This window comes from Meriones unguiculatus, chromosome 1 (genome assembly GCF_030254825.1).
Source record: "Meriones unguiculatus strain TT.TT164.6M chromosome 1, Bangor_MerUng_6.1, whole genome shotgun sequence".
Classification (NCBI taxonomy): domain Eukaryota; kingdom Metazoa; phylum Chordata; class Mammalia; order Rodentia; family Muridae; genus Meriones; species Meriones unguiculatus.
In genome coordinates, this window is record NC_083349.1 from 3537031 (window position 1) to 3563625 (window position 26595).

The following is a 26595-nucleotide window of genomic DNA, read 5'->3' on the forward strand; positions in this document are numbered from 1 at the left end:
ATTCTCTCCTCCCCAAGTTCGGACCCATTGTGGGCCCCAGGGGTCCTGAGCGTTTACCACAACCAGGCTTTACAGCCACTGCAGGGCCCTGGGGGTGGCAAGCATCGGCCGTGCCCAGTGCCCCCACACCCAAAGAAGTGGGTCCTGTTGGTCCTGCTGAGCTGTGCATCCCTTTACAGGTGGTTGGCGGCCAACCTGGAGCTCCTGGGGAACGGCCTGGTGTTCGTGGCCACTACGTGTGCTGTGCTGAGCAAGGCTCACCTGAGTGCTGGCCTTGTGGGCTTCTCCGTCTCCGCTGCCCTCCAGGTACCCAGCACCTCACCTCACCTCACCTCACCTCACCTCACCTCACCTCTCCTCTCCTCTCCTCTCCTCTCCTCTCCTCTCCTCTCCTCTCCTCGCCTCGCCTCGCCTCGCCTCGCCTCGCCTCGCCTCGCCTCGCCTCACCTCACCTCACCTCTCCTCACCTCTCCTCACCTCTTCTCACCTCACCTCACCTCCCCTCACCTCTCCTCTCCTTACCACATCTCACCTCACCTCACCTCACCTCACCTCACCTCTCCTCTCCTCACCTCACTCACCTCTCCTCACCTCACCTCACCTCACCTGCGTGGGTCAGTCAGAGGCAGGTGGGCCCTCTGGAGTATTTCCAGGGACTCCCGGGTCTCCACTGCCCAGAACTGGGGAAGTATGGCTCTTAGGGAGCCTTGTGTGGCCTCAAGCAAGTAGCTCAGACCGTCCGTGTGCCCGTCCAAGTGATGTGCCGCTTTGAACATCCATGGGTTAGCTGCGACCGGGGAGGTGTTGACAGCAGGCTCCTAGCGGAGTGTTTGTGGTTAGCTTTGCTATTATGCCGTGTCCACAAACACAGGCATATACACTCTTTTTTTTTTTTTTTTTCTGAGACAGAGTTTCACTCTGTAACCTTGGCTGTCCTGGGCTTGCTTTGTAGAGATCCACCTGTCTCTGCCTCCCCAAGTGCTGGGATTACAGGTGTGTACACCACACCGGCTACATACTCTCTTTTATACACTTTCTCTCTCCCACATACAAACGCACCCTCACACACACATTCTTTATCCTCTCTCTTACACACACTGTCTCACACACAATACATGCATACTCTCTCTCTCACATTCTCCTTTCTCACACACTCATTCTCTCCTCTCTCTCTCTCTCTCTCTCTCTTTCTCTCTCTCCTCTCTCTCACTCATCTGCACAGACAGCGTCAGATGGTGGAATTGTTGCTTCATGCTTTGCGGATCAAATCTCCCTTGGGGGTCCGTGCTCCGGGCAGAACCGGCAGCAGCAGGAAAGGCCGGGGCCTGCGGCAGCTGTCCCTGCCGTGTCAGACAGGCACAGCCAAAAGAGGGAGGACAGAGTCGGGGGCTGGGAGCAGGGTGGAAATCTGGGGAGGCCTAGCCTGACTGCAGAGGCTGCCTGAATGGAACCCACAGAGCCAGGTCTTTCTGGTGTCCTGGGAGGGCCAGGCACCCTCCTGGTGCTGTCTCCTGTTGGGGCCAGTGGATTTGTCACCTGCGCCCTATGCGCTGTTGGTGGAAGTCCGGTCCCACCCCTGTGGGCGCAGGCCCTCGACTTCCCTGTTCCTACACCCCCCTCTCCACCCCCACCTGGCACTTGGGTAGTGAGGCCGGATACTGAGAACCCAGAGGACCCGGCTGGGGTGTCTTCTCATCCCAGGTGACACAGACTCTGCAGTGGGTGGTCCGAAGCTGGACGGACCTGGAGAACAGCATGGTGGCAGTGGAGCGGGTGCAGGACTACGAGAGCACCCCCAAAGAGGTGACTACAGGGTGATGGACTGAGGGGTGCCGTGGCCAGGCTGCTGCCTGCCCCTTCCTTCCCACAAGCAGCGTCGCCGTGGGCTGGAGTCAGTCAGGGTGGCAGAAAGAGTGAGGAGCTTAAAACCCTGCTTTTCCCTGGAGCAGGGCAGGTCACTGGTCTGAGCGCTGAGTGACAGTGCAGGAGGGGCAGGAGGGCGCTCCCTCAGCGTGGTGACGGTGTCACAGTGACAGCCAGGCTCCAGACGTGCAGCGGGGCACGGACAGGACGAGGCCATCACCCATGAGAAGGACAGTGCTGCTAGGATGGCATCTTAACCTAGCAGCAAGCTGGGACGACCTCACAGCTGCAGTGAGCCAGAACAGACCCACGGTGCATGAGGTCTCAGGCGTGCGGTAGCAACGCCACGGGGACAGGGCGGCAACGTAAATGACACGGCTTCAAGCCGGGTGCAGCAGGCCCCAAGGAAACCCCAGCACTGGAAGCCTGGTCCATGTAGCAAGTTTGAGACTGCTCTGAGCTACGTAGTGAAAAGCTATGCTGGGTAGAAAATTTGAGGTTAGCCTGGGCTACATTGTGGGCTAGCCTGGGCTACTTATGTTAGAAGCCAGTTTTGGCTATATAAAGCAAGCAGGAGCCCAGCCTGGGCTACACAACAAGTTAGAGGTTATCCTGAGCTACACAGAGAATTGGAGTGTAGCTTGGAAAAATAGTGATTTGGAGGCCAGCACAGGCTAAATAAGTAGAGGTGAGTCTGGGTTACAGGAATGTTAGAAGCTAGCCTGGAATATACACTGAGCCCTTGTCCCCAAAGGGGACAAGGATGCCCTGGGGCAGTTTCCAAATGAACAGTGTAGTGGGAGGCGAGGCTCTGCGAGGCAGGCCCTGTGAAGAGGTCTGGGGCAGCTCCTCTGAGCAGTGCCTGACCTCTCCCTGACCCAGGCTCCCTGGAGGCTGCCCACCTGTGCAGCGCAGCCTCTCTGGCCTCAGAGCGGACAGATTGAATTCCGGGACTTCGGGCTCAGACACCGACCAGAGCTGCCGCTGGCTGTGAAGGGCGTGTCTCTGAAGATCCATGCAGGAGAGAAGGTGGGCGGCTCCCAGCCCGTCCTTGTGGGCGCCAGGCTCCTGGGCTGAGGTTTCTCAGCTTCCATTTCCCAGGCCCCCATCTGCCTCGGGGGCAGGGGGTTTCTCTATCTACCTTGCTGTCCCCGGAGGAGAGGCATGTTTCGCTGCGTGAAAGGAGGGATAAGGGATGGAAGACAGAGGAGAGGAGGGTAGAGTGTAGGAAAGGGAGAGACCCATGTGTAGGGTGGGGAATGAGAAAGAAAGATTGGGAGTGAGTGGGAGAGTGGACGGATGGTGGGTAGAAGAAAGAGGAGGAGAAGGAGAAGGCACGGGTAGGGTGGGAGGCAGGAGGATGCCGGGAAATGGGAGGGCGCGCCTGGAAGGATGGAGGGTGACTGAGGTGGCCAGGACATAAAGGCAAAGGGCAGAACTATCAGAAGTTAGAGTGCCCAGGGGGGATGGAACAGTGAGCAGCTGTGTTGAGGCGGCATGCTCAGTGGAGGGGGTCACAGAGACAGGTCTGTGAACTCGAGGCCTGGGGCAGGCCTGCTCAGGTGGCCTCACTCTTCCGTTACTGGCAGGTGGGCATCGTGGGCAGGACAGGGGCCGGGAAGTCTTCCCTGGCCTGGGGCCTGCTGCGGCTTCAGGAGGCCTCTGAGGGTGGCATCTGGATCGACGGCGTGCCCATCACCCGTGTGGGGCTGCACACGCTGCGGTCCCGAATCACCATCATCCCTCAGGTGAGACCACGGATGGTGGGGCAGGGGTGGGGGAGGGGCCGTGGCGGCCCTGTTCTGACGGCTTCCCTCCTGTCCCCCCGGCCAGGACCCGGTCCTGTTCCCAGGCTCTCTGCGGATGAACCTGGACCTGCTTCAGGAGCACACTGACGAAGACCTCTGGGCAGCGCTGGAGACGGTGCAGCTCAAGGCCTTTGTGGCCAGCCTGCCTGGCCAGCTGCAGTATGAGTGTGCTGGCCAGGGAGATGACCTGAGGTATGGCCAGCCACCAGGGGCAGGACCAGAAGGAAGAGGGCAAGGGAGGGACAGTCTGGACTCTGAGCAGACCCCTTCTGCTAATATAAGCCCCAACCCTTTCCTGCAGTGCCAAGCGTGTGTGTGTGTGTGTGTGTGTGTGTGTGTGTGTAGAGGCCAAAGGTCAACTTGGGTGTCTTCCTCTATTACTCCCCACCATATTTTTTGAGACCGGGCCTCTCGCTAAGCCTGGTGCTCTTTGGTCCTCCTAGGCTGGTGAGCAATGAGCTCCCAGGGTCCTCCTGACTGCCTTCCCAGAGCTGGGCTGCGACATTTGCCCAGCTTTCACACGGTGGTCGGGGTCTGAACTCAAGGCATGTCCCCAACTTAACCCTCTCTCTAGTGATGCCTTTTGCTAAAACATTTTAAGGAGGAGACACATGTAACGTAATGAGGGGTGTCACACCATTTTTTGGGGTGCAGGGTGGTTAACGTGGGGTGGGCAGGGCTGGGCAGGGCTGGGCATGCCTCAGAAGCTCTGCAGCCCCGGCCCACAGCCCTCCCTGATCGTAGCGGCACCGTCCTTCATAACTGATCCTGCTCTTGCGGCCTTGTGATCCCAGCACTCAAGAGGCTGAGACAGGAGGATTTCAAGTTTGAGAATAGCCTGCCTAGGTAGCAAGACACTGTCTCAAAAAACAAAAAAAGAAAAAAACAGAAAACAAGTAAGGCTGTACTCCATACCTTTAATCCCAGCACTCAGGAGGCAAAGGCAGGCAGATCTGTACGCGTTCAAGGCCAGGTCTACATAGTGAGTTCCAGGGCAGCCAGGGCCACATAGTGAGACCCTGTGTCAAACAAATAGAACAAAAAAGGGACAACAGCCGCCTTCTGTGTCTGGTTTCTAGTTGGACACTTGGCATGTTATGATGGGGGCTGGGAGACAGGTGCCCAGTGGGTACAGTGCCTGCTGGACGAGAGCAAGGATCAGAGCCTGATGCCCTGGTCTCATGTCGATGCCAGGTGGGCCCAGCAGCTGCCTGTGACCTCAGTGCTCAGGAGACAGAGATGCGAGACCTGGAGCCCTAGCTAAGGCTGCCCACTCTGGGTCGGGGAGTCTCTGCTTTCTGGAAGCAAAGTGGGTGTCACTGCTGGCCTCCACACGAATGCACGCATGCACGCACGCACGCACCCACAAAGAGGAAAAAAAGAAAGCAGCCTTCTCACAGGTGGAGAAACCAAGGCACAGAAGGTGTGACTGTGTCAGCCACAGTGAGGCTGCACTAAGGCAGCAGAAATGGAAGACGGAGCCCCTCCGGGGGTGGGGGTGGGGACGACACAAGCAGGTGCCACCAGCAGCTTTCCCCGGGGCCTGCTTGTAGAGAGGCCTGTCATGCCAACTGATGGCACCTGCTTAGCCTGACCGTGCAGTTTATTTTCAGCGTGGGTCAGAAGCAGCTCCTGTGCCTGGCACGTGCCCTTCTGCGGAAAACCCAGATCCTCATCCTGGATGAGGCGACCGCCTCTGTGGACCCAGGGACGGAGATGCAAATGCAGGCGGCCCTGGAGCGCTGGTTCTCTCGGTGCACAGTCCTGCTCATCGCTCACCGCCTGCGCTCTGTCATGGACTGTTCCCGGTAAGTCATCCCCAGTGATCACGGGGCCCAGGAGGCAGGGGAGACACTCAGTGTGCTCATCTGAAATCATCCAGGGATGGATCAAGAAGTGCCCACTGTGCCGGGCGCATGACCAAGCCCCTGGGGAAGGCATTCTGCCCAGGACCTGTGCAGCCAGGATGCTAGGAGGGCCAGGATGCTAGGAGGGCCAGGATGCTAGGAGGGCCAGGAAGCGGCTTGGAAAGTCAGACACCTGGGGAGTGGATTCAAAGCAGAGCTGGGCTCTCAGCGAGGGCCTCAGCCGTTGTCACAAGAACTGCCCATGTCTTCCTTGCAGGGTCCTTGTCATGGACGAGGGGCAGGTGGCAGAGAGTGGCAGCCCAGCCCAGCTGCTGGCCCAGAAAGGCCTGTTTTACAGGCTCGCCCAGGAGTCAGGCCTTGCCTGAGTCAGGACTCTTCACCACCCCCCAAGAGCCATAGAGTCACTGGAGACGCCAGAGACCCAGTGGCCACTGGGACTCCACAGGATGTCCAATCTAGACTCCTGTCTGGGAGGATGATGGCAGAGAAAGCGATAGACTATTGGAATACCAAGAAGAACCCAGCATGCCCAGGCTGGCTTGAGCAAGGCCATCCTCACCCTGCAGCCAAAGCGGACGGTGACTCTCAGCCCAAGCTGTCCACTTCAAGGCCACCCCCTACCCCTGGCCGATCAGGCTGGACACCCTGGTGATGGTGTGCACATTTCCCCTAACTACTTAATTTGAAGTCACTGTAGATTTCACGCAGTTTGAAGAATGATGAAGAGGGAAGCCGTGGACTCTCTGCCCTCTTTGTTCTAGGGCAAGATCAGGTGGCACGCTGACACCAACAGACTCGTATTCACATGTCCCCAAATCTTGTGAGTCTGTGTATGATGCAGTACTGTTTGCTGTCATCGTTTTTTGAGGCATGATCTAGTCACACTAGAACAGGGAGGGGCCAAAGAGTCCCTCCAAAGCATGTTCGGAGGGACATTTGAAGTGGAAAATATCTGGAGACCTCTGAGTTAACTGGTCTAAAACGGACATTTTTGCAAAACTTTGCCAAACCTCCAAATGCAAATGTGCTAGGAATTTTCTAGAAGGCAAAAGTGGCCTGGGTAATTCCTAAGTGAGGATGCCTCCTGCTGCCGTTTGAGTGAGAAACGCCCTGAAGGCCCAAGTGTCCCAAAGACCAGTTCCCAGCGGGCATGCTGGCTGGGGAGAAGCAGCTGCTGGAGGATCTGTGTCACTGCGGGGTGGGCTCCAGGCTCTTCCCACTTCCTTTCATTCTGCCTCCTGTGTGTGTGGATGAAAGGTGGCAGCTGCGTCCTGCTCCTGCTTCCACACCTTCCAGCCATCACGAACTCCACCTCTGGAACCGAGACCCAAAATAAACCTCCTCAGAGTTGCTTCCGGTGGTATTTCTTCACAGCAAGGGAGAGCAGCTGACACACTCACCCAGTCCCACCTCCAGAGCAGGTTCCCAGAGAAACCGAGGAAAACCACAGCCACAGGCCATGCGTGTGGCGCTGCTGCCCCCTGTGGAAGATTCTCTTTTGTGGCTCTAGGAAGATCACACACCGACCCCCGAGACAAGGGGTGTCTTACTGAGCCGCCACCTCCAAAATCCACAAACGTTCCGGTGCCTCGAATGAACTGGCACACACGAGGATGTTTGTGGGGGTGTAAGTGTGTACGTTGGTGTCTGTGTTCATGGACATATCCATATATTGCACATGTGTATATTTATGTTTGCATGTACTTACTGTGTGTATGTGTGTACATTTGTGTCTGTGTGCATTTGTGTATACACGTGTAGATTTGAGTGTGTACCTATGTATAATTTTTGTAACTGTATATTTGCATGTGCATGTGTGTTTATGTACATGTACATATGTATATCCATGTTTGTGGGTGTATGTACGTATATTGAGTGTGTTTACATGTATGTGTATAAATTTATGTATGTGCATGTGTACATTTCTGTTTGTGTACACACATGTATTTGCTTACGTGTGTACACATGTATGTTTATGTTTTGTGCATGCGTGTTTCATGTGTATGTTTGTGTGTGTGTGCGTGCATACCTGTGTGTATTGTGTTTGTCCACGCACACACGGATAGTAGGACCCCAGCGTGGCTGGTGTACTTCTGCGTTGGCCCCTCACTGTCCAGGTGCACTGGTGCAGCGACGTTCTCGTGTGTGCTGCCTTCTAGTGGGTGTGTGGTCGGTCCCGCTGTGCATCTGGGGGAGGGGCTGTAATTCTTGCCACGTGTTCTCGCGACACTGCACTGTGGGACTGCCATCCAAGTGCTCCGCTCTGTTCCTACCTAAGGCTCAGCTACGCTCATTTAGGCGTGTGCCAGGCTGTCCCAGCATTCCTCCGCCATCCTGTGAATAAACTCTATACTTTACAGCACTAGCACATGGGGTTTGGGAGACGCCGTCGTGTGTTAACATGGACCCGTGGGCACTGATGTGCTAGGATAGCCGCTCCTGCTGATATTCCCGAGAGTCCTGCAGGCTATTACATTTTCGTGACAGAAATTGCACTTGGAAGTCCGTGGCTGCTGCTAGAGGGGACATGCGAGACAATTCCTGTTATACTGAATCCACGTGTGCTCTTACTTGGATTTCCACGCGTGCTGTACAGTGTCCATGTAGACTGCTATTTGTGGACAGGCGTGTGCTCTGATCTAGCGCCTTGTGCATTCAGCCTGGGGTGCCCTCTCTCCGGCTGTAGGTGCAGAGTGGTAAGAACCTTCCCAGGGTGTGCTGGACCCGATAGACCTACGACGGCCTGCTGGGGCGCAGTGTGGGGCATTAGTGTGGGGAGTTAGTGTGGGGCGCAGTGTGGGGTTAGTGTGGGGCGCAGTGTGGGGCGTTAGTGTGGGGCGTTAGTGTGGGGCGTTAGTGTGGGGTGCAGTGTGGGGTTAGTGTGGGGCGTTAGTGTGGGGTTAGTGTGGGGTTAGTGTGGGGTTAGTGTGGGGCGCAGTGTGGGGCGTTAGTGTGGGGCGTTAGTGTGGGGCGTTAGTGTGGGGTGCAGTGTGGGGTTAGTGTGGGGTTAGTGTGGGGCGTTAGTGTGGGGTGCAGTGTGGGGTTAGTGTGGGGTTAGTGTGGGGTTAGTGTGGGGCGTTAGTGTGGGGCGTTAGTGTGGGGTGCAGTGTGGGGTTAGTGTGGGGTTAGTGTGGGGTGTTAGTGTGGGGCGTTAGTGTGGGGTGCAGTGTGGGGTTAGTGTGGGGTTAGTGTGGGGTTAGTGTGGGGCGTTAGTGTGGGGCGCAGTGTGGGGTTAGTGTGGGGCGTTAGTGTGGGGCGTTAGTGTGGGGTGCAGTGTGGGGTTAGTGTGGGACGCAGTGTGGGGCGCAGTGTGGGGCGTTAGTGTGGGGCGTTAGTGTGGGGTTAGTGTGGGGCGCAGTGTGGGGCGTTAGTGTGGGGCGTTAGTGTGGGGCGTTAGTGTGGGGTTAGTGTGGGGTGTTAGTGTGGGGTTAGTGTGGGGTGTTAGTGTGGGGTTAGTGTGGGGTTAGTGTGGGGCGTTAGTGTGGGGCGTTAGTGTGGGGTGTTAGTGTGGGGTTAGTGTGGGGCGTTAGTGTGGGGCGTTAGTGTGGGGTTAGTGTGGGGCGTTAGTGTGGGGTTAGTGTGGGGTGTTAGTGTGGGGTGTTAGTGTGGGGCGCAGTGTGGGGTTAGTGTGGGGTTAGTGTGGGGCGTTAGTGTGGGGTGTTAGTGTGGGGCGCAGTGTGGGGTTAGTGTGGGGTTAGTGTGGGGCGCAGTGTGGGTTAGTGTGGGGCGCAGTGTGGGGCATTAGCGGTAGAGCTGATTTTGCCTTCGTGAACTTCAGTTGCTCCGTGCACTCATCTGCCTTGGCTCACGGCTCTAGCGCTGAGAAAATGTGTGGCGCCGTGTGTGGACGTCCAGCTCCTTGTGAGTGCACATGACCCTACACTCGGCGCAGCACTCGGCTCTGCAAAATGCCACTGTGGAGGGATCTAGGGGAGATGCCGGGTGCTGCTCTGCTGTGCGTCCGTGTGCGAGGAAAGCCTCGTGGGCCCCTGTCTAGTGCTTCCGGGAGCACTGGTGTCCAGACCCCGCGGTTCCTGCCACAGGGCTGAACGTGTGTGCTCTTCAGGAAGGTACAGTGTGCGGCTGCAGCCCGCTACCCCGAGTCCTGCTCCACGAGCACTCCCAGCACTCCCTGCTCCCTCGCGTGTATCCATGAACAGTCCACAGGGGAGTACAGGCACGCACAGGGCGATGAAGGAGAAGGGTGTGTTCGGATCCTCTGCTAGAGACGCCGAGCGCGCTGCTCACGGACGTGAGGGCCGCCGTGCACAGCGGCCCTGTTGCAGAGACAAAAGAGCGAGTGTGCCCGCTCTGCTCTTAAATCCACCTACACTGTTTCCTGTGTTTAAACGTGAGCTGCTGGGCCAGTGCACCGCTGTGGCCGCTGTTGGTGTTTGGATTTGTTGTCAACTGCAAACAGTGCCCACAGTAAGAGACAACGCCCGAGGGGGAGCAGCCTTGCCAGGCCACAGAGGAGGACAATGCAGCCAGTCCTGATGACCTGACAGGGCAGGGTCAGAGGGAAGGGGAGGAGGACTGCCCCTATGGGGGCTGGGGGAGGGGCGTGGGAGAGGATGGGGGCAGGAGGGGGTGAGGGCAGGAGGGGATGAGGGCAGGAGGGGATGAGGGCAGGAGGGGGTGAGGGCAGGTGGGGGTGAGGGAGGGGCCTACAGTTGGGATACAAAGTGAATAAACTGTAATTTATAAAAAAAACTTTAAAGAAAACTTGTAAAAAGAAAAGAGAGAGAGAAAACTGCGAGGGTGAGGAGTGCAGCAGCAGCAGTAAACCGCTCTTGGCAGAGGCCACTGCGCAGTGGTTTACTAATACACACGTGTGGTGACGTGTGCACGGGTGTGCATTCCTGTGCGGCCCTGTGCAGTCTCCCTCTGAGGGTTTGGGTGTGTTGCTTTCATGAGTCCTGCTGTAACACATTCGAGCACATTCGCCAGCACTGCATCTGTGTAGGCTGTGCTCACGCCCGCGTGTGCTGCGTTACGAGGGCGCTGGAGGTCACGCCTGTCTCGAGGATCTCACCCATCCCTTGTATCTCCACACACACTGCTGTATAGTGCTCTGGTGTGGACTGCAGCTCCCGGAGTGCTCCTCCGTGCTCCCCCGTGCTGGGAACGCTGGTGCTGAGGCCTCCCTTGGCGTGCATTAGCGCCTCAGCGTCTGCGTGGGCCAGCGGAAGGAGATCCTGGGGCGCTGCTTCCCAGGGAACCTTCTCTCCTGTGGCGGCCTTGGCGTCTGGACAGCTGAGGAGGGAGGCCTCAGGGTGGAGTCGGGCTCTGCCTCCGTGAACGGTGCGGCTGGCCCTGCGGAGCCGATTTCCTGACTGTTACACGGGAGTTCCTGGAGTCACACGGCCCTCGCCTCAGAGCCTTGCTGCCTCCGGGAGGAACCTCACCTTGCAGCCTGTCTCTTATGTGTGCAGAACTCGGTGACGCAAGATGTCCCGGTGCGCCGGGGTGCGGGGACTAAGAGGCTGCGGCTCCCTCAGGAAAACAACTATCTCTCGGGCGGCAACACCTCCGCACTGCTTTCTTCGAGTCCGAACACGGCAAACACGGCGGAACGCCTCTCTGTGCCGCTCCAGATCCGGGGCCTGCGAAGGCTCCCCGCGACGGTTGACAGCCCGGCACCACCTGCCCAGGGAAGGAGGTGCAGGGCTCCAGCGAGCGCGCTTGTGCAGCCAGACCACCCACTTCATCGGGAAAGCTTGGCACAGTGCTTGAGTGACTGCAGGTGGGTGAGCTGCAGGTGCATCCCCTGGCCAGAACAGCCTCGGACAGCAGGACAGCCGTGTGTATTGCCCACGTCTGCCCTAGCATTTCGATTCCAGCTGCGAGGCTAGAACAACGTTTTCACGCGCACCTGTGAATAGATCTGTGTTGGGCGCATTGGCACGGCAGCCACCGAGGCTCGGTGCCCTCGCCGGCCTTGGTCCCGGACACCGATCTGCTCACGACGCACGGCAGCTCTGCTCGGGCCTGTGCGGAGCAGGGCCGTGTCCATCGTCGGCTTTGTGGTACGCCCGCATCAGCTCCGCTGCAGGCCTTGGGGTAGGGCTTTCATAGGATCGCGTGCGGTGCTCCGCTGGGCCCCGCGCGTGCAGAGCTCTTCTCGCAGGTCCTTGTGTGCTCTGTGCACGCCGAGGTCCTTCACCGCAGTGGTGTGGTCCCGCTGTGCTCTTCCCTCCGGCATGTCTCTGTGGTCTGCATTTGAGAACATGCTCAATTGTCCACTTCCCGGTGCATCCTCGCACTCTCCTTCCCGTACATTCCCATGCGTGTGCTGTAGCTTTACAGCCGTTACCCAGGCCGCCACGTTCCGATGAACTAGTAAATACACAGACAGGCCGACAGCAGGACCCGGTGAGCGTGTTGCCTCCTGCAACACGGAATCCAGGCCCGCTCTTTATCCATATTTCCGTGTGGCCTGCCATCGGCTGCTCTCACGTGGACTGCTGTTCTGGGACACACATGTACTAGACAGACATGCTGAATAATATTCATTGCTCTGTTTCTGCACAGCAACTTCCAAATCCAAGTGCCTTGCTCCGGCAAGAGTCTCCGACTTTGGAAACCTACGGTGGCCTCTGCAGTTCGTCTGTGTTCAGTGTGTCGGCAATACAACCATACCTGATCACAGCTGGGCTTGGGGTCCTACACTTTTCTTCCATTCGTACTGAGCGTGTCCAGCCATTGCCCGGCTCTGCTTCCAGAGCTTCCGGTCTAGATCAGAAGCTTCCGAGCTGCACCCCCACCTGCCAAGCTGTGACTGCTCTGTTCGCACTGCAGCAGCAGCACACCCGCAAAGACTATTGTGGAAGGCTTCACACTGCTGCCCACACTGGCTCGCACCTCTAATCCCAGCGCTGGCGAGGCAGAGGCAAGTGTGTCTCCGGGTTGAGGGCCAGCCTGGTCCAAAACAGCCAGGGCTGCAGGGAAAAAAGAAAGGAGAGAGAGGGAGAGAGAGAGAGAGAGAGAGAGAGAGAGAGAGAGAGAGAGAGGCTTGTGCAGTGCTCTGCTAGCATACTCGTGTGCAGCGGCCTTCAGGATATGCTGCGTAGCCACACGAATCACCGTGATCCAGAGGATGGGGACAGGTCAGCGAAAGCCTGGAGACTCAGCTGGCCTGCCCGAGAAGCTCTCTGGAGCATCTGCCTATGCGAAGTCCAGTGTCGAAGGACCCAGATCAGCTCGGCGATGTCGGTCCGAGAAGGGATGTCTCACGGTCTGTGGGCTTCTATGTCTCTCTCCCCCCAGAGTCCACTCACGGAGGTTCTCAGCTGGCCAAAGTCACACCCCACACACGAGAGAGAAAAACACCACGTGACTCAACTGAGCCTTCAAAGGAATCAGAACCCCCTCTTCAATCCCGTGTGCGTCCGTGGGGGGCTTCCTGGAAGGCTGAGGTGGTGTGTGCGCCTTGTCTGTGTTCACCTGCCCTCGGCATTCCTGCTGCTGCTCTATGAGAATATTAGGCCCAGCCACTCTACAATTTCAAATCCACGCGCACGTCTCTGCTTGTCTTCTCCTGTGTGTGGCTGTACTAGCACACACGTGTTCACTGAGGTGCGCCGACATCCGGGAGCTCTGTGGTGCTAGGAAGCACATTTATACGCCGGTACTAGGCCAGGAGCGTGTGTGTGTGTGTGTGTGTGTGTGTGTGTGTGTGTGTGTGCGCGCGTGCGTGTCTGCTTCCGCAGCAGCTGGGCGTGCAAGTGCCCTGCTCCGAGAACATTCCCTGCGTGCGCTTCACGAACCGTTACCATGGCTTTTTCTGAAGCACAGGCACGAGGCGCGCCGCTCCTGACACGTGCCGCCGCCGTGGCTCGCTTCTGTCGGCACCGTGTGCCTGTACGGCCTGGCGTGCGTCACTGCCTGTTGCCCGCTGCTCCAGAGCAGATCCAGAGCGCTGACACACGCCACCTTGCCGTCGGCCTGCATCAGTGTGTGCTTCAGCGGCTGTGTGGCAATGGCGCACAGACGCCACTGTGTGGCATTTGGGTAGCAGATGTGTCGGCATCTCCACAAGGACCTTCGTGTGCACTGAGCTGCCTGTGTATCTTGTATGCTCCTGCCTGTGTTTCCATGAGTGCCGGTTTCACGCGCGTCCTTCTGTCCTCCTACCAGAGCCCTGCGCGGGTCTGTCCCCTCGCTGTGTTCGTCTGTGCTGGCTGTGCACTAACATCCACGGTGACGTCGTGATCACCCTGGAGCAGCGACCCAGCATGCACTCTTGCTCTGTGTTTCTGTGTGTGCTGCCGTGGGCTCTGTCCACAGCCACCCGCGCTCCTCTGTGGTAGTCAGACACCCTGGCACTAGGACATCAACTCGAATGGACAGACACCGGGCCGGCGCTCCAGCGGCCTTTGCTCACGCGGTGAGCGCATCCATGTTGGTGCCCCCGCTCACTGCGCCGGCTCAGCATGTTCAGAGCTGTGCGAGCCCCATCTGCGCCATCAGCGGTGCGCCTCGGTTTACCGAGGGTGCTCACAGCACCGTGTGCGGAGCGGGGTGATAGGTCCAGGTGCCCTGATTTCCCTAGGACGCCCACGTGCAGTACCCCTGAACATGTGGATACCGGACATCCGTGGGCCCTGCTGGGCCGGACATCCTCAGTCCTGTCGGGCCACGTCTGTGCCGAGCGCCTGTGCGTGGCCTTGGGCGTCTCTGTGCGCTGACTTACGCACGTGCTCGCTCCCGCCGGGCACGCTCTGCGCCTCCGCGTGTGCTGCACCGGACTCTGGTTTGGTGTGCTGCTCTCGGGAACACTGTTCCTGCCGCCCAGGACTGCGGTGCAGGCGGAGGCTTTGGTGTCCACCCGAGCACACTGCTCTGCTGTGCCTGGCGCCTCCCGGTGCTCGTGTGCGCTGCTACCTGGCGGGTGTGTGAGCTGGCCGTGCAGCTGCTCCCTGGGCCAGCCTTTCTCACCACTACGCTGGTTCCTCTTCTCCTGGCTTTCCTTTGTTTCTCTTCCTGTTTTGGAGTCTGGGTCTCTCGACATAGCTCTCCTTAGCTTAGAACTCGCCCTGTAGACCAGGCTGGCCTCAAACTCACAGAGCTCCGCCTGCCTCTGTCTCTGTGCTGGGGTTGCAGGCGTGCGCCTCCTCACCCACACCTCCGGTTCACCGTGCACCCTCCCGTCAGCTGCATCGTTGTAAACGGACAGAAGAGCGTCGGTGTTGGCACTGACGTCACTGCAAAGAGCTTTAGAGTCAGCTGTGTGTCGGCCCCCGGCATGTGGGTGCAGTGGCTCTCTGGTCTGCGCCTGTGCGCTCCGGCTTAACACCCCACGGCTGCTGATTCCGCGCTTCTGCAGGGGGTGTCTGTAACCGTGCATTTCTGGTCCGCTGTACTTGGCCGTCCACATGTGGGCAAGAACATGCGTGAGCACTCCTGTGGCACCGAATGCCCGTGAGCTTCCTTCGTCATATTTCCCTGTATGCTGCTGTGCCAGCGCATACGTGTGCACTGCTGTTGGCAGCCAGCCACGCGTTCTGGTGTGCTAGCAAATACAAAGACACACCATGCTAGGTCACTAGTGTGCGTCCCCATTTCCTTGTCTAGTAAACCTGTGACCCCCGCTCTGCGCAGTGAGCAGGGCTCCGCTGTCGGCGCTCTTGGCTGCACCTTCTCTTGCGTTTGCAGTGTGCTCGCTCATCCCGGCGCACCGCTCTGCTGCCGTGCTTGTTTGTGCCGCACACGGGCGCAGAGCAGAGGTCTGTGGGTGCTGTGCGTGCCAGCCAGCTTAGGCAGAACCGGCTCTGCTGACGAGGCCATCGGTGGTGCTTTAGTAAGCCCTGCTCGTGTAGCCCTCCACTGAGACGCTCACGTCCCGTGTTGTGCCACTGTGCCCTTCTGTGCTCCGAGTGCCGGCATAGTCCGTGCGTGCGTGTGTGTGCGTGTGTGTGTGTGTGTGCGCGTGTGCGCGCGCGCGCGCGCGTGCCTGTGTGTAACAGTCCATCTGTGTGTGGCTGTCTCGGGCACTCACACTTGCACTTTTCTGAAACAGGAGCTCACTCCGTGTGCTGCTGTACCTGGACCCCAGTGCGGATGCTGTTCCTTGACAACCAGATGCTCTGCAGTGCTCGTGAATTATAGGGACATGCGAAACCGGGACGCCGACATTAACCACCCCGCTGCTGCCTGGACCTGCGGCGCCCAGCTGCGCTGCTGTGGCCATGTTCCCACACGTGCTGCTGGCCTCCGAGTGAGCGCTCCCTTCTGGCACAGTCCAGCTTTGTGTGGTGCAGCTGCCCTTGCTGCTGTGCCTTACTCCCATTTGCAGTCCGTCTTTGTCCATCCACCTGGGCGCACTGCTCTCCTCCTCCAAAAGTGTGCGCAGCTGCTCCAGCTCAGGCCTGTGCAGAGCTGCGCGCCCGCCTGCTCGGTTGTAAATGCACATGAGGACACTGAGGAGGCAGTCCAGTGGTGTTTGCAGAGGTGGCGCTGTGTAGCTCGTGCTAACCGCTGTGGCGCAGCGCTCTGCCGGCCAGCAGCGCACAGTGACGTGACAGCGCTTCCTTGTGAACTTGTCCTTCCACACATGCTGCTTTGTTTGTATTCTGTGCATTGCAGTTCACCGACAACCAACCACATGTTCTGATTGCAAATACACAGACACGCTGATACTGTTCTGCCCAGTTCACAAACCCCAAAAGACCAGGAATAAACAGACTCCGCTGTAAATACATGAGGGTCTTTTTACTGTAGATTACAAGCTGCAGCTTGGGCTGGCACCCCCCACCGCCAGAGCGGTGGGAGCCGAGTGCCTCGTGCCCAGGTTAGTTGGGTGATTTAAAGATTCTGGTCCATCCCAGCATGCCCAAGGCAGGGGCGATTCCTGCCTGGCAAGCATCTATTGGTCAAAATGCTACATTTTTAATAGATTGACTATAGGAAGGTTCCCAGACCATTCATCATCTGGTGTCCCTCCCTAGGGGGATGGGCCAGTTTCCTAGCAACTGTATCTCCAGTGGGTGGGGAAAGAATGCAGTGAGGCGGCCCTTCCCCTCAGGGCATTCCTGGACTTCACCCACCTAGTTCAGGCCTTAATGAATCATAGCTGCTCATTTTTAATCTGCGGCCTCTCAATCCTAGCTCACCTGTGCGCATGGCTCCACTTCTGAGCCCTCACTCCAGTGTCCGCATGAACTGAGGTAGCACCCCCTGTGCGTTGTTCTCCGCTCTGTGACCGCTCTGCTGCTTTTCGCCTGTGAGCCTTCCGTTAGAGCAACTGTTCTTGCGGGTGAACCATCGTTTCTGCTCTCATGGGGGGCTTCTCTCCCCCACCCCACTGCAGTTCAAGCGTGCGCAGAGCTGTACAGCTGCGTGGCAGTGAGCTGGGTCTGGGGTCAGCGTTAGCAGGAGACGCGTGTGCAGCACTTCACTGGCACACTCATTCGTAGGGAGGCACTAGAGACGTCTGTGTGTGCTGTTAGAGAACGAGCGCACGGGCACTCCTGAACTGGTGCAGCGATGTGGACACTGCACAGGCTCCCGTCTATGCTGATGTGCTGGCAAACGCGTGGACACGCGGGGCAGGGCTGGAGAGCCGGGCCTGGGAGCTCGGGTCAGGAGAGCTGGCCCTGGCGGCACGGGCACAAGAGAGATGGCGAGCTGAACAACTCGGCCAGGCGCAGAGCCAGGGCTCTGACAGCCCACCCCGACCTCCACCCCATCTCTGAACTGCTGGAGAGCATGAAGAGGCCAGTCCTGCAGAGCCAAAGCTGCAGGCTCCCCGTGACACAGAGCAGCTACAGGATTGCCGAGAAGAGCCCTGGTGAGGATCCAGTATCGATAGGGTAGTGGAAGCCAGAGGCCTCGAACCAGGCCCAGGACGCACTGCAGTGAACACTTGAAAGCAAAAAAGTGTCGGCCAAAGGGTGCACTGCGTGGCACACTGTGACACACCACAGCTTCCACAGTGGGGTGTTTTGTTTTGTTTTGTTTTCGGGGAGGTTGCAAGGACAGAGGGTGGATATGGAGGGATGGAGAGATGAGCGGAATTGGGGTGCATGATGTGAAATTCACAAAGAACCAATAAAAAGTTAAAAAAAAAAAAACAACCAAGAACACTGTCTGGTTTCTAGACAACTCTATACAATACAGTATATCACATCTTATTCACCTCTAAACAATTGCGTTCAACGTAACTATTAATCCAAATTGCGTGTTCTGTGATGTAACGTCCACTCCAATGTCTATATAAATGCATAATTCATTCATTTTGTCTTGTCTCTTCCTCTGCAGAATCCTAACATAGCTGCTGGGTGTAGCAAGGCCGCTACAGCTGTGGGATCATTGCACCGGGCTGTATCTGGAGCTGGTGGCAGAATCTGGCAGAAGGCAGGGACAGGTGGAGCTCTATGGGTTCAAGGCCAGCCAGAGCTAGATAGTGAGACCCTGTTTCAAAAATAGAGGCCACGTGGAAGCAATTTGTGGCAGAGGCAGAGTCCGTGTGAGGGGGCCCTCGGAGCCCACTGCACGAAGCTCTGACGGACAGTGAACATGAGTTGCCGTGGAAACCCAAAGATGTTGGAGATCCAGGAGTGTGGAGCATCTGCCAAGAATGCAGGCATGGAGCGGAGCCAGCCCAAGAGAGAGGCGGCTTGTACAGTAGGTGACAGAGCTGGTGGGGTGGGGCTACCCCAGCGAGGAGCCTAGATAAAGGATGGAGCCATGGGTTCTGTTGCCCTGCTGGGTTTTGGTCTTGCTTTGGTTTGATATTTCCTTGCTATGTGCCTGTTCCTCCCGTTTAGACTGTGGATACTTACGTTATGCCATTGCATCCTGAAAATATTGGCTTTAATGCTGATGTTGAGGGCTCGCCTAGATGTCATGGAGGCTCTGCGCCTAAACCCTTGAAGTGCTACAACAGCTAAGGCATTGCAGACTTTTGCAGATGGACTAAATGCCATTTGACATTCTGAGACGAACATGAGACTGCAGTGCCCAGAGTGGAAGGTGACAGCTTACGGGGACGTGTTTGGTGTCAGTGCACCGTGGATCGAGTCACACTGGCTAGTCTTTCTTCTACCTGCCTGGATTTAGGATCCCGGGAGATGCTCCGGGGATGTCTGTGAGAGCATTTCTAGGGAGAGAAGACACCCCCCCCCCCCCGAATGTGGCCAGCAGCACCCTATAGACAGGGGTCCCAGACCAAACATGAAGAGAGAAATAGAGTGTGAATGCCTGACCGCCAGCATCCCGCCTGGATCCGGCAAACCCGACCACTCAGCCTCCCACAGCCCTGACTTCCCACATGATGGATGACGCTGTCAACCTGAGCCAAAGCTGCTTCTGTTAGGTGTCGTGTCACCTGATAAGAAAAGTAACTAGCATGTCCCAAGCAGCCCTCGAGTAGACCTTTCCAGCATCTCTTGATGCCACTGTGCTCCACTTCTCCCTGGTCTGTGGTCAAGGCCGAGGACCCCTTATTTGATTCCCCCCTGCAAAGTGAGTGCCCTCTGAGGGGAGACATCTGCTGTCTGGACAGTATTCTCATCGGCTCAGACCTATCCGACTTCCTGGTTATTGGTTAGTGATGTACAAAAGGAAGAATGAAAGGCAGCGGCATCCTGGAGCCTGGAGCAGGAAGAATACTTTGAGGCCAGCCTGAGGCTACACAATGGGAAATGAGCTTAATTTCCAATTGCCCCCTCCCCCAAAAGAAAACCCTTAAGAAAACCCTTCTGAGACCTACTGCCTCAGAAGGATGAGGAGTACCCGAAGAACAGGCAAGCAGTCAGGGTAAGCTGCATGTTTTGTGGCAGGGCCTTGCTAAACTGCTCAGGCTGGCCACAGAGCAACGCTTTTGCCTCAGCTTCCCAACACTGGGATGCAGGCTCGTGCCTAGCTAGTGCCTCTCGTGAGAATGAAAAGCAACTCCCAAATGCCATCTGCTTTTTGCCGAAGTAGCGTCTTTCCCCTGGTAACACGGGATAAATTTAAGGAAAGTTAATCTAGTTTTCAGTCTTTAAAAGAAAAGATTGAAGGGTGTAAGCAGCTTAAAAGCAATTGTTACCGTGTCTTTCCATGGCAAGGGCACTTAACACAGGTTCTCTGAAACCGGGACACAGCAAAAAGCCTCTTCAGCTTCCCAGGAAGTAGGCTGTAAGATGGCTGGCATGCTGTGGGGAAGAGGGCGCATCCTTGTAGCCACGGGACACCCTTCATGTCAGAGCCTAGAGTGGGAGCTACTTCTCTCAACACCACACACTGATCTGTCCACCACTGAAATGAGCCTCTCTTCCCCACCTTGCCCAGCAGGGAAGAGCTATTTCTGCATTAAGATGACTTGAAGGACATGCATTTGGTGGACCACGTCAGCATAGGTGAGGCTGCTGATGCGGCTTCATGCCGCTAGCCTTCAGCAAGTGCTGCTGAGCGGCGCCTCTGAGGCCTCTCCCAACCCTACCATCACATCTGTCCTGTGGAAAGAGCTGGGGTTGGGCCTCTATGGCCACTAGAACTGGCAGAACAGCCCACTGCGATTCTGGAGCCTCTGGAATTAGCAGAGCTACGTCTCTCCGTCCCTTCAATCCTGCATGCCCCTCCCTAACAAAACATCTGATTTTCTTTTTGAGACATGTAATACAGGCTGGCCTTGAACTCATAGCAATTCTCCTGTCTCAGAGCCTAGGCAGTAAAAGGTTCTGGAGAACTGAAAATTCAAACCCAGCTCTGTTCCTAGAATGGGAAGTTATTCAGTGATCTTCACTGGCTAGATGGATGAACAATTCCCTACACCCTGAAAAGGAGTGGTTGGTACCCATAAACAAGCCTCTGACCTCCCCTCCCCCCAAACATGTCTCAAGAGGAGGCAGGCAGGTAGAGAAGGGTGGCATTCTGAGGTTCCACTCACACGACCTTCTAGAAATACAAAATTCCAGGGAAGAGCATGGGCCCTGCAGACAGAGCTCAGGGCAGGGCGTGGCCTCTGGCCAGCAAAAGAAATGGAACCCAACCCTACAACTCAGGAATGGAGTTAGGGCCACGGCCTAACCCTGGAGCCCAGCCTAGAAACCCCACCACCACCACCCAGCTGCCCTCACTGGGGCAGGGAGGACTTGTGGCAAAGCATCTGCCTAGCATGAGCAAAGTCCTGGGTGTCACTGTTCTACTGCTCATATGAGCCACCATGAGCAAGGCAATTTACATGTTTTAAAAAGCATTTAATTGAGATGCTCGCTTACACTTTCAGAGGGTTGGTTTCTGACCACCACGGTGGGGAGCACTGCGGTGGCTGGCAGGCAGGCCTGGTGCTGGTGCAGCAGCTGAGGGCTCTCTTACATCCTGACCCACAGGTTGCAGGCACAGGGAGACTAAGCCCACGGGGAGCCTTTGAAACCTCAAAGCCCACACTCAGAGGCACACCTCCTCCAACAAGGCCATACCTCCAAATCCTTTCCAAACAGTTCCACTAACCGGGGCCCAAACATTCAAATGTATGAGCCTATGTGGACCATTCTCATTCAAACCACTGCCCGGCTTCCATTCCTGATCCTCTACCTGAGAGAAAAGGAAAAAAGGAGAGAAAAATCAAACAATACCCTTGTAGAATGTGTGTCCTCAAAAAAGTGAACTTCTTAACAAAAATAAAAAATAACTGTCTGAAAAGACTGAGCTCTGGGCAGCAGCCAGGACCGCCTCAACAATCATTTAATTCACTGGCTCTAAGCTTATTCCTGCACCGAATCACCTGGCTGCAGTTCTTGCTAACTAACGTGTAATACTGTACTGCCTGGTTTTGTTGTCAGCTTGACACAGCTAGAGCCATCAGAGAGGAAGAAGCCTCAGTTGAGGAAATGCCTCCATGAGATCCAGCTGTAACGCATTTTCTCAACTAGTGACCAGTGGAGGAGGGCCCAGCCCATTGTGGGTGGGGCCATCCCTGGGCTGGTGGCCCTGGGGTCTATAAGAAAGCAAGGAGAGCAAGCCAGAAAGCAAGCTAGCAAGCAGCACTCTCCGTGACCTCAGCATCAGCAACTGCCTCCATGTTCCCGCCCTGTTTGAGTTCCTGTCCTGACTCCCTTCAGTGATGAACAATGATGCGGATGTGTGAGCCCAATAAACCTCCCAGCTTGCTTTTTAGTCACGGTGTTTTGCTGGAGCAATAGAAACCCTAACTAAGGTAAACACAATATTCACCATTTTAACCCCGTGGAAAGTGTACTACCCTGCAGCCCTTGTTGCGTTCAGTTTGTCCAGACTCTCTGTCCAGTTCCATAACCTTCCAGTGCCCCACAAGAGATACCACACCCGGAAGACAACCGCTATCCCTAGCCCCAGTCTCTGGCAAACAAGAATTCGCCCCTGGATTTACTAGTCTGGACTGTTGGGGGTTGGTCTGGTGCTTGCATTTTGATGCTAATAAATGACCCTCAAGATCTGGTTACTGCCCGGATACACCTATCCTTGCTGTGTAAACCTACCTGATTGGCTGATTAAACAGCCTATACCTGAGCAGGGCAGAATGGGTAGGCGTGGCTAGGGTTCCCGAGCCCTTAGGACAGAAAAAAATCACAGGAAGAGAGGAGGAAGGAGGTACCCAGGATGGGTTAGCATGGAGAAGAAACCGTGTGGGCCGGGAGGAAGGACTCCAAGATGGCGTGGGTGGAAAAAACACCAAATATAAGCAAGTATTCCTAAGATTATGGATGGAGGCAGCTCAAGGAAGGGTGGCGAAGACAGACGACACCGGATGGGGCCTGGGAGGTGGATGGGGAGGTTACTGAGATAGCGTAGGTAGAAATATGGGCCCAGCCCTAGGTAAATAGGCAATTATAACATCTAACAGGTGTCTGTGTCTCATTACTTGTGGTAGTAGGTTAAATAACACCGCCACAATAATTCTAAGGCTAACAATAATAAACGTCGTTTTTATTTACTACAGCACTGGACATTTCAGAGTGGACTCCATTGTGTGGCCTTCCGTGTCTCCTCTCTGGGGCGGCAGAGGCTGCCCAGGCGCACTCACGCCGTAGTCAGTTTCAGCGCTTCTTCGCCCCCTCCATCAGGGGCTGCCTTGTGTTTATCCACCAGTCTCCGAGGGCTGCTCAGACATTTCCACTCCCGGCGTGGTCGGTCCTGATCCTGTGAACACCCGTGTATAAGTTTCGGATGGAACACCTCCTTCAGCTACATAGGGTCTGAACCAAGTATAGAATTTTGGTGCTAACTCTGTTAGCTTGTGAGAAAGTATGGAGCGTCTAGAAAACTAACTTGTATCTCAGCCCCAGAGAGTATTAAGGCGGAGGACCTTCCTGAAGCTTGCCACAAGAAGACAAGTTTGAGGACCAGGACGCCTGGAAGCGCTTCAGTGATGGGCACGTCCTCCAGAGAGCTCTCTAAATGGCCTCCAGGGCATCTGAGGCAGTCCTCCCAGGGCCTCAGGATAGGAGTCATGGTTTATTTATTTATTTTATTTACGTATGAGCGCTCTGATGTGTATACACTTACCTGCCAGAAGAGGGCATCAGATCCCTTTATAAATTGTCCAGGACCTCTGGAAGAGCAGGCAGCTCCTAACTGCTGAGCCATCTCTCCAGCCCAGGAGTGTTGTAGTAAATAAAAAATAGTGTTGAGCTATAGAATGTTTATTACTTGCCCTATGATTATCACGGCGGTGTTATTTAACCCGCTATCGTAAATAAGAAGACACGGACACCTGTTAGAGTTTATAGTTGACTTATTTACCTTGGGCTGGGCCGATATTTCACCTTCATCTTCAATATCCTCACCATCCATCTCCCAGCCCCCATCCAGTGCCATCCACCTTAACCCTCCTCATCTGGTCTACCTTCCATCCACAATCCCATGGTACCTGTTTGTATTCTTCATCTGGGCCTTTTCACGCCATTATTAGAGTCCTTCCTCTTGGCCCACGTGGGTTTTTCTCCATGCCAACCCATTGTGGCATCCTCCTTCCTCCTCTCATCCTGTTCGTCTGTTTCCCGTGATTCTCCTGTCCTGGAAGCCCTGGGAAAACTTAGCCGCACCTACCCCATTCTGCCCTGCCCAGATACAGGCTGTTTAATCAACCAATCAAGAATGTCTTAGGCAGGTTTACAAAAAAATAGGTGTAACAGATCTTGATGACCCGTAACACACATCAGACCGACTTCCAACACAGGAGACATGTTTCTTAAGAGACAGATGGGAACAAAAGCAGAAATAAGGAACTCTTAATGCAGGAATACAACTGGGGCAGTCACAGTGTCCCACAATGGCCTTGAACATTCTCGTGCTGGGAGCATCAATCTCCTCTGTCCTCACTACTCTGAAGACTGCAGTTGGCTGTTGTTAGGCACAGCTGTCCCACCACACTGTGGAGCACACTGTGTCTATTCTGAGAGCTACAGGCTTTGGGTCAAAGGTCAGGAGCTATTCAGGAGAAGGATTGGGGCCATTTGGCCCAGTTTCCAAACAAAGTTTATCTCACAGGTGCCGGCCGGTGATCTTCTCTCCACCTAGTAGAGATCTCTGCTTGTTCTCTTCCTTATCTCTGCCCTCGCAGATGGCTAATGTCAGGAACTTTTACATTCCTCTGTTCTCTGCAGAATCACTAAGAGGCTTTAATTAACATGGGCCTAAAAGCTGAAAATATAAGTTATAAGGCAATTAAAAGAAACATAGGTTACAAAGTTAATCTGATTCTTTCACTCCAATGGGGTTCAGGTCCCAGGGAGGAGGTGTGGAGTCGTGGAGGAAGATTGACACGATCTGAGCGCCTTCTACACTTTATAGTTGCATAGTAGCTTAATCACAGGTAATATTAAAAGCAGAGTTAATGGTTCCAAGAGATGTATCGTCTTTTCACATACTATTTTAACCCATCTTAGCCCATTTTTCAGCATACAGAGTAAGATAATGTTATTGCAATGTTTTTCTTTGAAGCGAAAGCAGTAAGTCCAGAAGCATGTAAGTCCCTGTTGTTCGTGAAGGTTCAGCAACCCCACTGGGTGTCCCTTTACTCTTCATCCTGCAGGCTCTCGGCCTCTGTGGTCAGGAGGTGCCAGACACTGAGTCCCAAGAAACAAACCTATAAGAGCAGTTTTCATTCTTCAAGGGGCCTGATGCAGTGTGTGTGCCATGTAGCTTAATAAACATCGAGCTGTTTCCTGATTGCGTTTCTATGTGCCTTCCAATATGGGCCTGTTCTCCCCATAGGCCCACAGGGAAGGTCCTGATATCTTGCCCTTTTTTCTTCATTATGGTAATCCTAATTCTTGTATATGGCAAAGGGGGATCAAGTCAGTCTAACTTTTTAATAAAATTTGCTTCTCGTGGGGAAAACCAGACCTTGATATCCGTCCCACAGTCACGTATCCAAGTAATCAACCACGGGTGCTATCTTAGACCTAACTCAACTCTTGCCCTCAACTGCCAAGGTCTCAGGCTCTGGATCTGGACCCATCATTATCTCAACTGTGTGCATTCATCCTCCGGAGCAGGTGTAAGTGCCTAAGGGTTCCTGGAACCATCTTTCAGTTAATAAATCTTTAACTTCTCTATTCTTGGTGCCATTGGGGGCTCAAAGGAGATTCTTGGGTAGGAATAGGCAGTGTGATCACACCATATGGTTTCATGGTGGTGGAGGCTTTTTCCTTTTTTGAAATTTATTTTTATTTGATATACATTGACTGCATACATGTCTGTGTGAGGGTATCATATCTCCTAGAACTGGAGTCACAGTTATGAGCTGCCATGTGGGTGCTGGGATTTGAACCTGGGTCCTCCGAAAGAGCAGTGTTTTGTTTTGTTTTGTTTTGTTTTGTTTTGTTTTCAGTCAGTGCTCTTAACCTCAGAGCTATTTCTCCAGCACAGTGGAGGCTTTTTCCAAAGGATTATTTTGTTTGTGTTTGTATCCTCAACCAAAGCCCATTCAAAACTTCTGAGATGAAAAAAACGTATAAGGGAATTCCCTTATACATAATGAAAAATCAAGGATGAAAGTAAAAGGATGCTGGATAACTACGACCCAAGACATTGATGTGCTGGAACTTTGTCAAGCAGCAGTGGTCGCCATGTGGTCCCCACCATCTGAGGATGGTGGTTTGAATAAGAACAGTCCCCACAAGCCAGACATGATGGTACACCCTTTAATACCAGCACTCGAGGAGGCAGAGGCAGGCAGATCACTGTGAGTTCTAGACCAGCCTGGTCTACAAAGTGAGTCTAGGACAGCCAAGGCTACACAGAAAAACTCTGTCTGTTGTATTATGTTATGGCGTTAATATTTACTATTGATATATCTCTTAGTAAGGCTGAGGTTAATCCTAAACAGCTGTGTAACCAAATCACCACACAGAGACTAGGATTTATTTAATTAACCTAGAATACAATGCTGGGCAATAGTTACTCCATCCTAAACCTCCAAGCCCTCATAGTTTCCTAACATTCAGATTCACCCATTATACTTGCTCTTAGTGATATCTTAGGTCTGGTTCATTCTCCACATCATTCCAAGACCTCTCCTCCAGCCTCTGCTCTCCCAGCTTCTCTCCTGCCACTTCTCCTCCTCCTCTGCCTCCCACTCCTTCCTGTCCTCCTCTTCCTTCCTCTCCTCCTACTCTGAACCAGGATGTCCTACCCTATCCTCTCCATTGCTCAACACTGTGGCTGGTTGCTTTATTTTGGCATGTTGACACAAACTTGAGACAAGTAATGTTTAGAATAAGTATCACAATGCAATGTCCAGATTAAAACCACATAGTGGGGGAGAGAAATCAGCATTTGAATGAATAAGGGTAAGGTGTATACATTCCAAAAAAACATTATACCAACACCTGTCTCAAAAAAAAAAAAAAAGGTCCCCATAGACTCATATATTTGAATCATCAAGGAGTGACAATATTTGAGAAAGATTAGGAGGTGTAGCCTTGTCCAAGTAGTGTGTTATTGGGGGTAGGCTTTGGGGTTTCAGAAGTCTGAGCCAGGCCTAGCATCACGCTCATCCTTGCTCTTCTCCCCTCTCCCCCCACCTCTGCCTTCGCACCAGGATGTAGAGCTCTCAGCTCCTTCCCCGGCGCCACGCGTACCTG

At 54.8% G+C, this 26595-nt stretch overlaps 2 protein-coding genes across 9 annotated transcripts in view; both read left to right on the forward strand.

The window, feature by feature from the left end:
* The window catches only part of Abcc6 (ATP binding cassette subfamily C member 6), a 49274-nt gene extending 42383 nt beyond the window's left edge, over positions 1-6891 (forward strand). For 5 of the 8 annotated variants that reach the window (XM_021640365.2, XM_060378815.1, XM_021640366.2 and 2 more), the window contains 7 exons: positions 180-306; positions 1702-1803; positions 2746-2892; positions 3453-3611; positions 3697-3863; positions 5285-5479; positions 5796-6891. In XM_021640365.2, the coding sequence (XP_021496040.1) occupies positions 180-306; positions 1702-1803; positions 2746-2892; positions 3453-3611; positions 3697-3863; positions 5285-5479; positions 5796-5904 (1006 nt within the window). In that variant the 3' untranslated portion in view covers positions 5905-6891. The other 3 variants (XR_009590384.1, XM_060378845.1, XM_060378839.1) reach the window with 3 other exon arrangements.
* A 3343-nt stretch (positions 6892-10234) lies between these two features.
* On the forward strand, positions 10235-16237 carry LOC132652906 (uncharacterized). Its single transcript, XM_060378855.1, has 2 exons — positions 10235-13117; positions 15561-16237. The coding sequence occupies exons 1-2, from the start codon at positions 12602-12604 to the stop codon at positions 16152-16154; spliced, it is 1110 nt and encodes a 369-aa protein (XP_060234838.1). The 5' UTR covers positions 10235-12601; the 3' UTR covers positions 16155-16237.
* The last annotated feature ends 10358 nt before the right edge of the window (positions 16238-26595 follow it).

Excerpts from the sequence above, each read along its gene's own strand:
- LOC132652906 (XM_060378855.1), top strand. The coding sequence starts at position 12,602 with ATGCTGCGTAGCCACACGAATCACCGTGATCCAGAGGATGGGGACAGG. Across the intron at positions 13,118-15,560 it reads GCACACACGTGTTCACTGAG|GAGCTCACTCCGTGTGCTGC; the intron begins GTGCGCCGACAT and ends TTTCTGAAACAG.